The sequence below is a fragment of the Asparagus officinalis genome, chromosome 4 (genome assembly GCF_001876935.1).
Source record: "Asparagus officinalis chromosome 4, Aspof.V1, whole genome shotgun sequence".
Lineage (NCBI taxonomy): Eukaryota > Viridiplantae > Streptophyta > Magnoliopsida > Asparagales > Asparagaceae > Asparagus > Asparagus officinalis.
In genome coordinates, this window is record NC_033797.1 from 66,537,892 (window position 1) to 66,553,611 (window position 15,720).

The window sequence follows — 15,720 nt, forward strand, 5'->3', positions numbered from 1 at the left end:
TATTGGCCCAGTAAAATGCTTTGACGTGGGTCCTTGATCCTGTGGTCCGTGTGCTGCACAGAATCGCGACATCACCCAATTGCCTAGTCACCTCAAATAGTAGGGCTCATCCCTTAACATGAAATTTTCACTCTAGAATAGTTGGTTTTGGTATAACATACTAGTTTGCGGTCCGTGCAAAGCACGGTATTTTTTTTGTTACAGTAATCCCGCTTTTTAATATGGTATGATTTGAATTTTTGAAAGTGCTACAGTACCCCGCTCTGCTACAGTACCTTTTAAATGCTGCAGTACACCCGTGTGCTACAGTAATATTTTAATTGCTTATTGGCTACAGTAATAATGCTACAGTGAATGCTGCTGTAGCATTTACTGCAGCATGAACAGTGAATCTCTGATCCCCCTATTTGTATAAAGGAATAGATTGTGTGAACGTGAAGTGGGGACCACGGTTGGGAAAAGTTGGGAAAATCGCGTGAGCCTGCGGTTTCGTTTCCGCGTGAATAAGTGGCCCACGTGCGGCCCAAATTTGCAGCTATATAAACATTGGCTTCGTAACCTAGGTTTGGTTAGCTAAGGAGTTTTTTGGGTGTTAGGCGGCTGCAGCAAAGAGAGCACGGAATTTGTTTTGTCGGCTGACTGCGGGAGAAAAATTTGTGCAGTCTCTTCTTTGTTTTTTTTTTTGTGCATCCTTTTGTAGAGAGAGTTTGTGAGAGATTTGAGAGAGTTTGTTTGAGGGTTTAGATTGTGAGTGATTGTAAACCCTAGTTGTATTCTCTCACTCTATTAGTGGATCTCTCCCTCTCCTTGCCCCGTGGACGTAGGCAATTTGCCGAACCACGTGGTTGTACTGCTATTTGTGTGATTTGTAGTAGCTTTTAGGTTCCCTCGACGCGCAGTCCTAGAGCTGACGAGAGAGAAAGCTAATATCTCACTTTGATGAGATATTAGGCTTCAGATTCTTGTTCCCTTTGAGAAACAAGAATTCTTATTGCGACCTAACTCTTGTTGTGCTGCCGAAGTGCTGCCGAAATTTCCGCTGCGCGCAACATATTGTACAAGTTAAAATCTAGGGAAAAATGCTCCCAGCCCTCAAAACCCAAGAAAACATGCTCTTTCTCTAAGGGCTTGTTTGGATTGAGGGTAATGGGGGTGAGGGGAAGGGAGGGTAACTTTTATCCTTGTTTGGGAAGTCACCTCCCCCATGGGGAGCTGCTAACCACGAGTCCGCCCCGCGGATTGCATTCAGTTCATATTCATGACTTGATTACCATGCTGATTGTTCACTTGCTGCAGAAAGCTATTCCACTTGATCCTTATGTCAGTAGACATGTATTGATTACTAGAAGTATGCCTTCATATGTTTATGTCATTTAAAACATTTGCTGATAGAAGTCATGTAAATCCGGGTCTTAGTAGAAGACTCGATTTAACAAAAGGTCTCTAAAGCCTGGTATTAGTCTTAATTTTTCTGTTCTGTTCTAAGTAGATTTTGTTTCATCCGTTTACTTTTTTTCCTGCAATTTGCTGGGTTTTATTGAATTCATGGTTATTAAAAATAAACAACTTATTTAGTCGAAGGCTCAGAAAAAAGGGAGGGTCTAATGAATAACTGTTTGCTCACACTTGAGGCCTCACTTTTGTTTAAATGACCACACATATAGCTACTGACTCATAGTTAGCAATGTTGAGTAGTTTTTATTTCAGCTACAGTCTTGCTTACTACTGTTCAGATAATATTTAAAGAGTTATAGCAGTACAAGAAGAGATATAGCAGTACAAGTAGGTTTCAATTGACTTATTTTGCTACTGAATAATTTGATTTGTGTAAGTTTCGTGATTTGTAATAATATGTTGTTATTGAGTATGATATATACCACACAAGATCAAAATAGTTCTATGTACGTGCAATTTACTAGTTCTATATCTGGTGGTTTAGCAATTCTGAGATTCAGCAGATGAATTTCACCGAGCTCCTCAACAATGGATCGTCCCATGATGATCTCAATGAACCACATCTGACATATGATTTTCCATTGAGTCAGTACCATTCCAGTGGTTCTACTTTTGAAGAGACATATACTACTGAAGCTCACATTGGTCAAGAGAAACCATGTGCACCTAGCAGCAAGAAATCACAAAAACAATCTCAAGGAACTATCAACTTTTCTCCTGAGGAAGACAAACTTCTTATAGCTACATGGCTGAATACAAGCTTAGATCCAATCAAAGGATCTGATCAAAAGAAGAACCAATTCTGGAAAAGAATTACTCAGTACTTTGAAGATCATAAGAGTTGGCCGGATGAACGAACTGAAAAATCACCGACGAACCGTTGGTCAAAAATAAGCTTCAGTGTGAGTAGGTTTTGTGGACATTATGTTGCAGTTGAACACTTGCGGTAAAGTGGATACACAGAAGGAGATAAGGTGCACACTATTATTATCTTCCTTATCGTCAAAGCATCATATTGCTTATTTATATTTTCAAATGTTAGTACTGATGTTGCATTCTCAAATGTTATTTTTCTGTTAGATATTTACATGAGCTATTCTTTGCAGATACAAGAGGCAAAAACGGTCTACAAAGATAAGGAAGGTCATCAGTTTGGATTTGACCATTGTTGGACTCTTCTAAGGTTTCAGCAAAAATGGATGGTTGAACATAAAAAAATTGAAGTAACTAGAATCTTCAAGGCTCCTCCTGCTAAAAATCAAATTACAATTGACTTGGAAGATGATAATGGATATGCTTCTGAACCTGCACCCTTGAAGAGGCCTATTGGAAGAAAGGCTGCAAAAGAAGCAAACAAAAAAGCAAAATCCAACGAGCAAGGTGATGATGATGAGAAGGAATCTTCAAAAGTCCGTTCTGAGTTGGAAGAATTTAGGGCAAGGAGACTAGAAAGTGACCGCGTAAAGGCAGAACAACTTAAGTTGTTAATTGATATTAAGCAAAAGCAGGTTGCTCTTAGAGAAAAGGAAATTGAACTTCAAGCTCGAAGTGAGGAAATTAAAATAATATCTATGGATACTAGTTCCACGAATCCTCTTCAAGCAGAATATATCATCAGCCTTCAGAGAGAAATTTTGGCAAAAAGAGCTGGTAAGAATGGAAATGAGTAGTCTCTTGTGTCAGAGAGAAATTTTGGCAAAAAGAGCTGGTAAGAATGGAAATGAGTAGTCTCTTGTGTCATTACTCCTGGATATTTATGCTGCAAAAAGAGCTGGTAAGAATGGAAATGAGTAGTCTCTTGTGTCATTACTCCTGGATATTTATGCTATTTCTCTATAATGATACATATTGACTCGTTTTGAGCAGAGACTTGTGTCATGTGTTTTGGATTCTTCTTTCTAGCTTTTCAGCTGCTGAATATTTAGATGGTATAATTTTTGTGTGAGATTAGTTCAGCTGGAAAAATGTATCTTGTTTCTCAAGTTTGGACCTTGAACAATGTTATTGTTAAAGTCCATGTCTAAATCTTTATGCTTGCTGACCATTGTTACTCTTTTTTTTTATTTTTTTCTGCAATTGCTCCCAGTAGCAAAGTTCATGGCCATATTCACATATCTTAATAACTTTATCTTGAAATTGAACAATGACAGTAGAGTTAGTAACTTCATCTTGACCAAGTATACTACTACTCAATGAAATTGGTATGATAAGCCTTATGATATATAAATTTTATTCTTCATAAATTTAACGACATTACAATGAAGTTGAAACAACATAATATTGATTTATATAAGAAAGCAAATCACTAATTGGCTCCATGTTTTTCCCATAAGTGCTCGACAAGATCTTCTTGAAGTTGAGTATGCATTTGTTTATCTCTAACTCGATGACGATTTGCGATGAACTCCATTATTGTTGGTGTACGCTCGAGCGAAAGTGATATGCGTGGAATTTCATCAACATGATCATATTCTTTTTCGATACCATGTATTTTCCTTAGTCTACTAATACGCTCATGTTCATCACGCTCGTCTTCGACAATCATATTATGCATAATTATGCATGCTATCATAATATGTTTTAGGTTATCCTTATCCCAGAGTCTTGCCGGGTTTCGCACAATCGTAAAACATGCTTGAAGCACTCCGAATGCGCGCTCAACATCTTTCCTTGCCCCTTCTTGCTCTTTAGCAAAATGTCAATGCTTATTTCCTTGTGGAGCTGGAATAGTCTTCACTAATGTTGCCCATGATGGATATATACCATCGGCAAGATAATATCCCATGTCATATGGCCTCCCATTGACTTTATAGCTAATATGAGGAGCACTACCTTCATCCAATCCACTAAATACATAAGACCGCTCTAACACATTGATGTCATTAAGAGACCCAGGTAATCCAAAGAAAGCATGTCATATCCACAAATCATATGAAGCTACAGCTTCTAAAATAATAGTGGGTTCATGAATGTGGCCAGTAAACATACCATGCTAAACAGTAGGGTAATTCTTCCATGTCCAATGCATATAATCAATGCTTCCAAGCATCCCAGGAAAGCCGAGTCATTCACCTATTGCAAGTAATCTCTTAAGGTCATCACTATTTGGCGCCCTTAAGTACTCATCACCAAACACTTCAACGACTGCTGTGATGAACTTTTTGAGACTTTCAATAGCGGTACTTTCCCCAATCTGCACATACTCATCAACATAATCGGCTGGAACACCATATGCAAGTTGTCGAAAAGCATCTGTTATGTTTTGAAGTGATGACAAACCAAGACGCCCAGCAACATTCCTCTTTTGAACAAAAGAAGTATCGTGCGCGACGACGACATCATGAATGCGCATGAAAAGAGCTTGATTCATTCTGAATCTCCTTCGAAAGAGACGATCCTCATATTTTGGAGGATTGGCAAAGTAGTCACGATAAAGTCTTTCATGACCCTCAATTAGATCATGATTAACAATACGGTGACCCATAATAGAACCACAATGACCTCCTCTTGAACTCTGGTTAGCACGACCTTTTTCTTCTATCTGAGCAAGTAACAATTCTTCATATTTGTTGTCAATATTGTCGTCGTCACCCATGAACGTATCAACCAGAAAACGACTAGCCAACGAACGACGAGCCATAAAATATATTTTCAAAGTGAGAAAAAGATGAGGAAGCAAAGAATGTGAGAATGAGATAACAAAAGTGATGAGATTTGTTCTTATATATATAGATAAAAGATAAAAGTCAACTAGCCGTTGTAAATTAGTCGTTAGAAAATAGTCGTTGGAAACTAGCTGTTGGAAACTAGCCGTTATTTCAAAGTTTCAAATAAAAAATAATTTATTTTTTATCAGTCAAAGATGTAGAATATTTTTATTATTATAATAAATACAGGATTCTATAAAATGGGGAAGCTGTCGGAGTTGGAGCAAAAATAATTTGGAGAATATGACTTTTGCTTCCCTATTTTGGAGAAAATTTTGGGGAAGTTATTGGTGATGCTCTAAAAGGGGTTAAAGTTTATTTGTGGTGAAGTTTTAGAACGATAATAAATATGATAATAAATATGGTAAAGATAAGGCAATGTATAATATGTTAAAATTTACCATTGTCCCTCTTTACCTATGTACCAAACAAGTCCCTAGGATATTTATTTTTTTCATTACGACAACTTCTGTTGTGTAGGCGTCTAAATGCTTATAGTTGTCCGCACACAGCCCGAAACAAAGAGTGAACAATTCAAGAAGAATTATCCAATTGGCTGTTGCGCACGTCAGTAAGCTCGCGCACCTCAGTCAACACACGTACGTCAGTCAACACGTACCTGTCGGTCAACCCGCGCGCGTCAGTCAGCCACAAGTGACCAGACGCACTCATCAGAGTGCCCGACGTGCCTATCAGGCGGATCCAAAGTACCCGACGCGCCTGTCAGGCGGATCCAAAGTGCCCGACGCGCCTGTCAGGCGGATCCAAAGTACCCGACATGCCTGTCAGGCAGATTCAAAGTGACCGAATGCACTTGTTAATCAGCTCGCACAGGTCGGTCAACACGTGCGCGTCAATCAGCTCGCGCGCGTCGATCAACACGAGCACGTCAGTCAACGCGCGCGCTTCAGTCAACGCGTGCACTTCAGTCAACGCGCGCGGAGTGTACAAGTCAACACGACGGACAAGTAAACGAAGTGACAGAAAGTACAAGTCCCGGAAAGTCGTAAAGTGCCAAAAAGAAGAAGTTCGGCTAAGGCGGTTAACCCACAACCATGCGAGACAGCGCTGGCGGACCCGCGCCAGCACGGGACGGATCCGTCCGACCCGCGCCGGCACGGGACGGATCCGGCCTGCGAGACGGATCCATCCGACCCGCGCCAACGCGAGTCAAACTCGGTTGACCCGCGCCCCCGTGGTTCAGCACGAGCCGTTTCGCGCAGTTCTGACCCGAAAACACGTTTTTGATGGTTTTGTGCTGTTTTCTTGGGATTTATCTGTTCCAGGGGTTCCCAACTGACTTGATATCATCCACAAACATGGTTAAACAGTTATTAACTGAAGATAAGGCCAAATCGTTCATTCTTATCCGAAGACCCGTATCCGAAGCCTATAAATACATGCCTAGTGGCTCATTTCACAAGGACGAAATTTTATCAAGACGAGGAGGTGCTGCCGAGTTGGAGAGCAAGGAAGCACGAATTTCAGAGGAGGCTAACTGATCTCGACGAAGTTTTTTAGCATAAAGAGGGAGAGTTCGAGAGATCTGATGCCCTGTCCGTCTGTTCCTTGAGATTAGGTTTGGTCTTAATCTCAAGAAGAGCTACTGATTTCGCTTGGTCGATTTCAGAGCTTCAAGCGAATACTTCCTTGGTGAAGTAGGAGCTCTATCAATTTTCTGTCAACCGGATCCGATCCGTAGGCGGTCCACGGATAAACCCCGGCACAGGCAAAGATCCCACGAAAGCAATAGGCGATAAACACCCGTTGCGTGTTATTTGAAAGAGACTTGTAATCTATTTTCATTGCATTAAAAGTCTTATAAAAATGCTATATTTGTTTTGAATTTATTGTAACGCCCGAAGTTGTAATGAATTCAGCAATGAAAATAATTTTCTACCCAAACAAGCTGACGATCACAGTGGGAACCGACAGACTTTCTGCGAATTTGCAAATAACACCCTCAAACTTTTAAAAATTACAAAAAACACCCTCAAGGATATATAAATATAAAAAGTAGGCGCTCACAATGTTAAGGTTAGGTACTTTTGCTACGTGTGGATATTGGAGAATGCACGAGAATTTGGTTAAGGTTTTGGTTAATCACTATATGATATAATGTTTTAGTAAAATATTATATCCTTGTCTTTCAACTCCCAATAGTGAATAAAAGAAGTAATCAATTTATTAATTTTTTTAGAGGTATTTAGAGGTATTTAGACATTATAGTCTTTCACTAATTAATCCATCCTGATTTAATTCAATGAGTGGCGTTATCCTTAATGTCACCATCATGACGACGAATGATTGAACCTAGATAACGAAAATGATTACTCAGTTATTTCTTGATCGTCCATTTGTACTATATGTTTATTCACCTTCACAGGTTCACTAAAATTACATTTCGTGTATTCTGCTTTACTTCCACTAATTCTATTAATGATAAGCAACTGCTGCGTGTAATAAAATTATACAAAAGGTGATCCCAGGAATTCCTTTTGGTAGTTATTGTCCATATGCTGTCGATATGCGAACATACGGGATTGATGTAGTAATTTGAGAACTTGCATGCATAATCTTATAGTATATGACATTATGAAATCATAGTCCAATCTGTACCCACAGGCTAAAAGCTGAAGAGTTAATCATATGTGATAACTTAATAATGTTTATCTGCAGTTAGCAAAGCCCCTCAAAAGAGATTTTCCCAAGTAGTCGATTTAACTGAGAAAGAAATATTTGCAGAAACCCCCCTGAAAGTTTGTAAAACCCCCCCTGAAAGTTTAGAGAAAACCCCTGAAAGTTTGTAAAAAACCCCTTAAAATTTTACAAAAAACCTCCTGAAAGTTTACAGAAAACCCATTGAAAGTTTACAAAAAACCCCTGAAAGTTTGTAAAAAAACCTTAAAAGTTTGCAGAAAACCCCTAAAAATTTGCAGAAAACCCCCTTAAAAGTTTACAGAAACCCCCCTAAAAATTTATAAAAAACCCCTGAAAGTTTGCAAGTAGATCCCTAAAACTTACATATATATAGAAGTATCATAATCAAAACTAAATGGGTTATTAAGTCACCCATGAACCACCCATTTAGTAAATGAGTGGTTAAGAAGTGACCCATTTAGCAAATGCTAAATGAGTCATAAATAGTCATGTGGTCATAAATGTGCCCACTAATTTATGACCCAATCAAGACCCAATCAAAACCACCCATTTGACATCCCTAAGCAATGCCTAACAAAAGACAATGCAAACTTTACAATACACAGGCCTTTAAACATGAGAACTAGAAAGATCATTCGATGACTTGAGAGCTGCTATAACTGAAGCCCAGAGTACTGCATATATATGTCTATAAAGCGGATCATAAAAAGAAAAGAAATAATGCAATATCAATATGATTTTCCCACGTGCATAGACCTAGAGGCATGAGAAACTTTGAGATCATGTAATGAATTTGAGAAGCTATGATTAAGACCTGTAAAAAGTTTTCAAGTTCAACAGAGAACAAGAAAGAAATCAACTCGACCGAAGCTAATACTTTCATATTGATCTGATCTTATCTGCTAACAGTTCCAAGACTGAAGGATCCAACTTTACCCAAGCTAATATTTTCATCATGATCCAAGATAGACCAATGTACATATGTAACAAAATATCTATCTACACTACTCAGCACTCGAGGACAAAGCCATAGACGAAGCCACAATCTTCTCCACTTGCCTAAGACATGCAAAATATGGTGCCATAACTAGCATTGTTTCATTCCTGCCAAAACAAAATGTAACAATGAGAACCGTTTTTTGACATATTCTTTTGAAAAAAAATTAAAAATATGAATACCTTCCCTCGAATTTCTTTATCAAAATTTGACCATTCACGAACAGTTTTACTCAAGACAACTTTACTATTTAATAATGCTTGGAAAATAGGAATGGACAGTGCAGGAGTTCCTCTCAGAAAGCAAAACTTTTGAACAGCAACTAAAAGCTCAACAGTCCTCATCGCAAATGTCCTCCAACAGGTCTTTCCAGGCTAAAACCTGTTACAAATCAGGGCAACATTTAAAAGAGACATTCAGAAACTCAATCGTACAATTGAGGTAACAATTTTGAATCCATAATGTTCAAATAGTACGAAGTCAAAACTAAAACCTGAGCGTCTACTGATCCAATAACCTGGTCATCTGTTGATTTTATATTTTTCTCAGAACGCTTCACTGGACTGAAACTCACCCTAAGCAATAGTGGGAATACCTTGACAGCAGGAAACTGACTAATGATACCTTGTACTTCATCTATCACAGAAGTTATTTCACCAGGCTTAAGCTTCACCAATTTGCATTCTACTTCATGAAGCCGAATGTGCTCCACAATTTCACCTAACCCCTCCTTGCTGAAAAACCAACAAATGATCAACATAAATATTTGGAAAAACCCAAGTAAAATGAAACGGATGATACTTACAACATTATAAGGAAATCAATCTGTACGTCGAGGTACAAAAGATGTTTCATGTGTTCTCTGTAAATCTCATGGCGTAAGGTGCCATGACTGTCCATTTAAACATGTATTCCCTCCCAATGAAGCGAAGTCTGAGTTTACGATGAAGATCATAAAAGCATATAAAAATGTATATAGGTCTTTCGCTGCTGCGACAACTTATGGCAAAAAACTAGAGCCAAAGGACAAGGTGGATACTATGAAGTAAAAAAGGCTGACGAAGAGAACAAAAGGCTGCTATCAAAAGTTGATCGTCTGGAGATTAGGTACAAGGACAGATAATCGTTTAATTTGATATTCTTTCCCACTCTGGTCTATGTATGTTCTAGTAATGTAGTTTCTTGAAAACTCCAGAGATCAGATTATTTTCATGCTCCTAAAATGTAGGTTCGGCTTTATACAAGACCGCAGTTTCAACCAATGGAAGTTTGCACTAAAGTTGGTTAAACTTTATATTAGTTTGAAAGAGGATCTAGTACTTTTATCTTTTATGTTCACTTTTTATCTCTTTAATTAATTGTATATTAGCGGTCACTTTTTTCTTTATATAATCTTTTATTTGTCTTGATTACTTTGTAGAAATCTGTGGCTGAAAAAAATTCTGCATCTGATGTTAATCTCAGTGCACATGAAAACACTTTCATTGAGGTAATTCGTAGGGTCTTACTCTTTTTTCTGTAATATTCTTCTATTAAGTTAAATTGCACCTCCTTGAAAAATTCTCTGAGTCGTTGCCGTAGTAATTGTCTCATTTGAGGTAGTTTTTATAGGTTCAAACACCTCACTGACTCTCATGGTCCCACCGTACTTCCTTTTTTATTGTGAACCTAACTCTGAGCAGATAAAGAAGCACACAAAACACTTTCATTGAGGTAATTCGTAGGGTCTTACTCTTTTTTCTGTAATATTCTTCTATTAAGTTAAATTGCACCTCCTTGAAAAATTCTCTGAGTCGTTGCCGTAGTAATTGTCTCATTTGAGGTAGTTTTTATAGGTTCAAACACCTCACTGACTCTCATGGTCCCACCGTACTTCCTTTTTTATTGTGAACCTAACTCTGAGCAGATAAAGAAGCATGTGCAATTGATAGAAAAAGAGCTGCTTGTGCATCCTTTGTTGATGGAGTATTTGAAGAGATTTGCTATTAGTTTTCTATGCTCCCTTGGGATGTTTCAAGAATCGTATCGACAAGTTTTTACTATTTTTTTAGCTTAATCACTTTCGTAAGATACAGCGTTGCTTACCATTAAGGAGATCTTAAAGCCATTATCAGACGAGAAGGGTAATGTGGAGACCAGGGTTTCGTTTCAGTTTTTGACATAGTTTTTTAAGCAGTGCATTCTTCATAAAAGTGTCAATTACCTCATTAACCTTATATTGTTGGATAATGTGGAGGGCGATCTCCTTCAGTTTTTACTTACAACATTATCCAACATTATAAGGTCAATAAGGTAATTGACACTTTTATGAAGAATGCACTGCTTAAAAAACTCTGTCAAAAACTAAAACGAAACCCCGATCTCTACATTATCATTCTCGTCTGATAATGGCTTTAAGATCTCCTTAATGGTAAGCAGTGTCATATCTTGCAAAAGTGATTAAGCTAAAAAATAACAAAAACTTGTCGATACGATTCTTGAAACATCCCAAGCGAGCATAGAAAACTAACAACAAATCTCTTCAAATACTCCATCAACAAAGGATGCACAAGCAGTGCTTCTTCTATCAATTGCACATGCTTCTTTATCTACTCAGAGTTAGGTTCACAATCAAAAAGAAAGTACGGTGGGACCATGGGAGCTGGTGAGGTGTTTGAACCCATAAAAACTACCTGAAATGAGACAATTACTACGGCAACCACTCAAAGAATTTTACAAGGAGGTACAATTTAACTTAATAGAAGAATACTACAGAAAAAATAGTAAGCCTACGAATTAACTCAATGAAAGTATTTTCATGTGCACTGAGATTATATCAGATGCAGAAATCTTTTCAGCCACAGATTTCTGCAAAGTAATCAAGACAAATAAAAGATTATATAAAGAAAAAAAAGGTGACCGCTAATATACAATTAATTAAAGAGATAAAAAGTGAACATAAAAGATAAAAGTACTAGATCCTCTTTCAAACTAATATAAACTTTAACCAACTTTAGTGCAAACTCCCAATGGCTGAAACTACGGTCTTGTATAAAGCTCAACCTACATTTTAGGAGCATGAAAATAGTCAGATCTCTAGAGTTTTCAAGAAACTACATTACTAGAACATACATCAACCAGAGTGGGAAAGAATATCAAATTAAACGATTACCGGTCTTTGTACCTAATCACCAGAAGATCAACTTCTGATAGCAGCCTTTTGTTCTCTTTGTCAGCCTTTTTTACTTCATAGTATCCACCTTGTCCTTTGGCTCTAGTTTTTTGCCATAAGTTGTCGCAGCAGCGAAAGACCCATAGACATTCTTATATGCTTTTATGATCTTCATCGTAAACTCAGACTTCGCTTCATTGGGAGGGAATACATGCTTAAATGGGCAGTCATGGCATCTTACGCCACGAGATTTACAGAGAACATATGAATCATCTTTTGTATCTCGAGGTACAGATCGATTATCATTGTTAAGTTCCTCATATCTGTTAGTTAAAAAGAAAAACAACATAAATTCAGACAAACATATGTTCAAGTAAGGAGTCTATGAACAAATTCTACTGAACAAATTGAATCTTGAAAATTTAGCAAGATTATTAAGAGATTAATCCATAGGATTCAGAGTATATACATAGCAGATAATTTTAATCATGAGTTGATATACAATTTACACACAATAATCAAAATATACACAATAACCCTTAAGCACAAAACTGATCCAAAAACCCCTTTAGGAATTAGTCTAGCCTAGCCCAAGCATGGTTTAATTAAAATGTTATACCAAATTGAATCAACCACAGACTGAATAAGTAAATTTAATAAAATTATACACCTTTCTACAAGAATTCACAAAGATTTGATAAAAATTAACAGTAACCAATATTGTTTTACCAAAATCAGAAGTGTAAGATCAATAGTAATTTCCAGATTTGGAATCAGATCATTACTAAAATCACGCAACATCAACAAAAACTTCAGAAGAAACTTACTCTCCAAAGGATTAGTACATAGATTTGATAAAAATTAACCCTAAACCAGATCGTTTTATCAAAATTGATGGGCAAAAATTATAATTCTGTCGAGATTTCAGATGAGATCATTCCTAAAATCAAAAAATAATACAATTTACGTTAGAAATTTCGTTAATAGAAATCTAGTTAATAGAAAAAATTATAACATCAAAGAATTTACAACATCAAGAATTTACAACATCAAAGAATTATACAACATCAAAGAATTTACAACATCAAAGAATTTACGACATCAAACATTATACAATATCAAAGAATTATACAACATCAAAGAATTATACAACAAATTTCGTTAATAATCTCAAGATTGGGAAATAAATCATTCTTAAAATCAAAAAGTTATACAACATCAAAGACTTTAATTAGAAAAAGGACGAGAAAACTTACGCATCGGCCACAGGAATTGAACCTTGACTTGCGATCTCCGGAGGGAGATTAGAAATTGGATCAGGTTCCATTTTAATGGAGAATCGCTTCAAGAATTTTAGAGAGGGTTTCAGAGAAGAACTCTGAGAAAAGCAGAAAAGCGATAGGATTCGAATTGATCCCTTTTAGTATTCGCAAAGAAAAGGGTTAGGATCTCGTAAAGAAGTGGGCCATGTTGGTTTTGGGCTTTTACGTTTCAATGGCACTTGAAAAATAATTGGTTTGTCAAGTTTGGGCCCTAGTCCTTCATTTCCAAAGCTATTTGTACACTTATCAACTACTTCTTTTAACTAAGCTGTTTGGTTGGCTAAAAAAACAAGGAAATCAAAGAAAAGGAAACATATTTCCTATAATAGGTTCTTTTCTTGTGTTTGGTTCATATCTTAAAAGTAAGAAAGAATATGAGATGAGTTGTCACCATATTAGTGGGTGATTTTTTAGGAAATAAATTTCATGACTTGTTTTAAGGTTGTTCGGTTGGCTAAAAAACAAGAAAATCAATTATAAGAAATCTATTTTCTATAATAGGTTCTTTTCTTATGTTTGGTTCATTCTTAAAACTAAAAAGAGATGAGATGAGTTGTCATTATATTATTGGATAATGCGACTCATATTTACGGAAACTCATTTCATGATTTTTTTTTTTTGGAGGAAATGGACAGAAATCAAATTTTTACATTTAGGGAAACCCATTTCATGATTTTTTTTTTGGAGGAAATGGATGGAAATCAAATTTTTACATTTAGGGAAACCCATTCCATGTTGAAGGGGTGAAAAGAAAAACAAACTTTTGGATGAGAAGGTGATGAAACACCCACTCTAGGAGACGAGCTGTCAAATATATACATTCCAGCTTCAATTTTAACAGATGCACAATTTGAGAATATGGATTATCAGTGTTTGCCATAAATATGCCAAAATGTTAGTAATTGAACCCTGAAAAATTACATGAGGTACATAGTATAGTAAACAATTATGACTCATATGAAGAATAACAAGTGTAGCAAACAATCCAGACGTAAAATATTTCAGCATAGAATAAAATATATGACAAATATGAAGAATATTTCAAACAATGGTCCAGGAATTTGACAAAACTACAGGGAAAATATTTATGTCGGAGGAAAATTTTTGTGGAGTGGTTACTAGGGACTAGAGACCTTATTATGAAAAAATTGCAGTCATAAGGGGCGGCATTTTGATGAGCAACACCACTATACTTTCAACATATTTTATTTTAAGGATCTTTGTCCTCAATCTTCCCTCTCCCAATTTATTTTCTTTTACATAAATGAAATACTTAGTGTTGCTATGCATTTAATACTTCTTTTAATTCTCTTTTAATGTAGGTAATTATTCTTTGTTATATTTACAGAAAATATTTATTCATTAAACCAACAGATTCAACCATTTGCAAGGAAAGGATCACGGTATGGTGTTATTTTCTTACTTTATTATGGTAAAATGCTCAAATTAGGTTGTATGTAAATTTGTTCTTAGTTTATACACATTAATCATAGTATCCTTATTACTGTGTTGTGTTGTGTTGTGAAAATAACTAAATATATAGCCTAAGACAATATTTTTGATGTTATGATGTTGACATAAGAGTTTTTACATTATGATACCCACTGTGATTGTAACCATAACACAAGATTTCTGTCACTAAGAACCAAACAACACGTTCTGACACTAAGAACCAAACAACAAGTTCCTATTAAATTAATGAAATCCAATACAATCCTCCAAATAGTGCCTTATTCGAATTCGACTTCGACTCAAATAGCACTATTCATATTCGTGTTCGAATTCGACTCGAATAATATTCAGAATTCTAATTCGCTTCGTTTAGTTGTGTACATGTTCGGTAACTATACGCGAACATTCGATTAACAATATTTCACTTGCCACAGAGAAAAACATTGAGCCGGATTAGGTAGTGAATATGAGAGTTCACCTCTGATAATTAAATGAAGCTGACTGAGATTACAGATCCGCAAGGCATGAGATCAGATCTTGTGCAAAATTATCCGAAAAAGGGATAAAGAAGTAATCTTTAGCAATTAGTATAAATTAAAAATCAAGAATAATGGTAACTTTAAGCTTCAACTTACATTGTGATAACTCGAGAGCGAAGACAGTCGAGGGAGGAGTAAACGACGATTTTCGAGGGACGAAGAGCTTCAAGGGATGACGAGCTTCGAGGGAGGAGTCGACGACGAGCTTCGAGGGAGGAGTCGACGACGACATTCGAGGGACGACGAGCTTCGAGGGAGAAGTCGACGACATTCGAGGGACGACGAGCTTCGATGGAGGAGTGAACCACAGATTCGAGGGAGAACAGTGAAAACCCTAGCCCTAGAATTCACTTGGAGTCGGATCTGAAGGAGGAGCCGATCTACTAGGGAGTCAGGTCAGAAGGAGAAAGGCTGATAGAAAGCGAAGGAGAACACT

The 15,720-nt window shown here is 36.7% G+C and overlaps 2 protein-coding genes and 1 long non-coding RNA gene across 7 annotated transcripts; 1 reads left to right on the top strand and 2 right to left on the bottom strand.

The window, feature by feature from the left end:
• On the top strand, positions 1,959-3,125 carry LOC109838840 (glutathione S-transferase T3-like). The gene is made up of 2 exons (XM_020407267.1): positions 1,959-2,401; positions 2,498-3,125. Exons 1-2 carry the CDS (start codon positions 1,959-1,961, stop codon positions 3,123-3,125), a joined length of 1,071 nt encoding a protein of 356 aa, XP_020262856.1.
• On the bottom strand, positions 4,520-5,050 carry LOC109838841. The gene has a single exon (XM_020407268.1). The coding sequence runs from the start codon at positions 5,048-5,050 to the stop codon at positions 4,520-4,522; it is 531 nt and encodes a 176-aa protein (XP_020262857.1).
• Positions 8,609-15,720, bottom strand: LOC109837625. Of its 5 annotated transcripts, XR_002246344.1 has the most exons (6): positions 15,381-15,720; positions 15,224-15,281; positions 9,626-12,294; positions 9,314-9,554; positions 9,003-9,201; positions 8,609-8,927 (listed from the first exon to the last, which is right to left on the bottom strand). It is a non-coding gene; the product is annotated as an uncharacterized LOC109837625 (long non-coding RNA). The 5 variants fall into 5 exon arrangements; XR_002246343.1 differs by lacking the exon at positions 15,224-15,281; XR_002246347.1 differs by lacking the exon at positions 9,626-12,294 and having other exon boundaries at positions 8,675-8,927; positions 15,224-15,246.

Coding starts and splice junctions, on each gene's coding strand:
- LOC109838840 (XM_020407267.1), top strand. CDS start 1,959: ATGAATTTCACCGAGCTCCTCAACAATGGATCGTCCCATGATGATCTC. Junction 2,402..2,497: donor GTTGCAGTTGAACACTTGCG/GTAAAGTGGATA, acceptor TTCAAATGTTAG/TACTGATGTTGCATTCTCAA.
- LOC109838841 (XM_020407268.1), bottom strand. CDS start 5,050: ATGGGTGACGACGACAATATTGACAACAAATATGAAGAATTGTTACTT.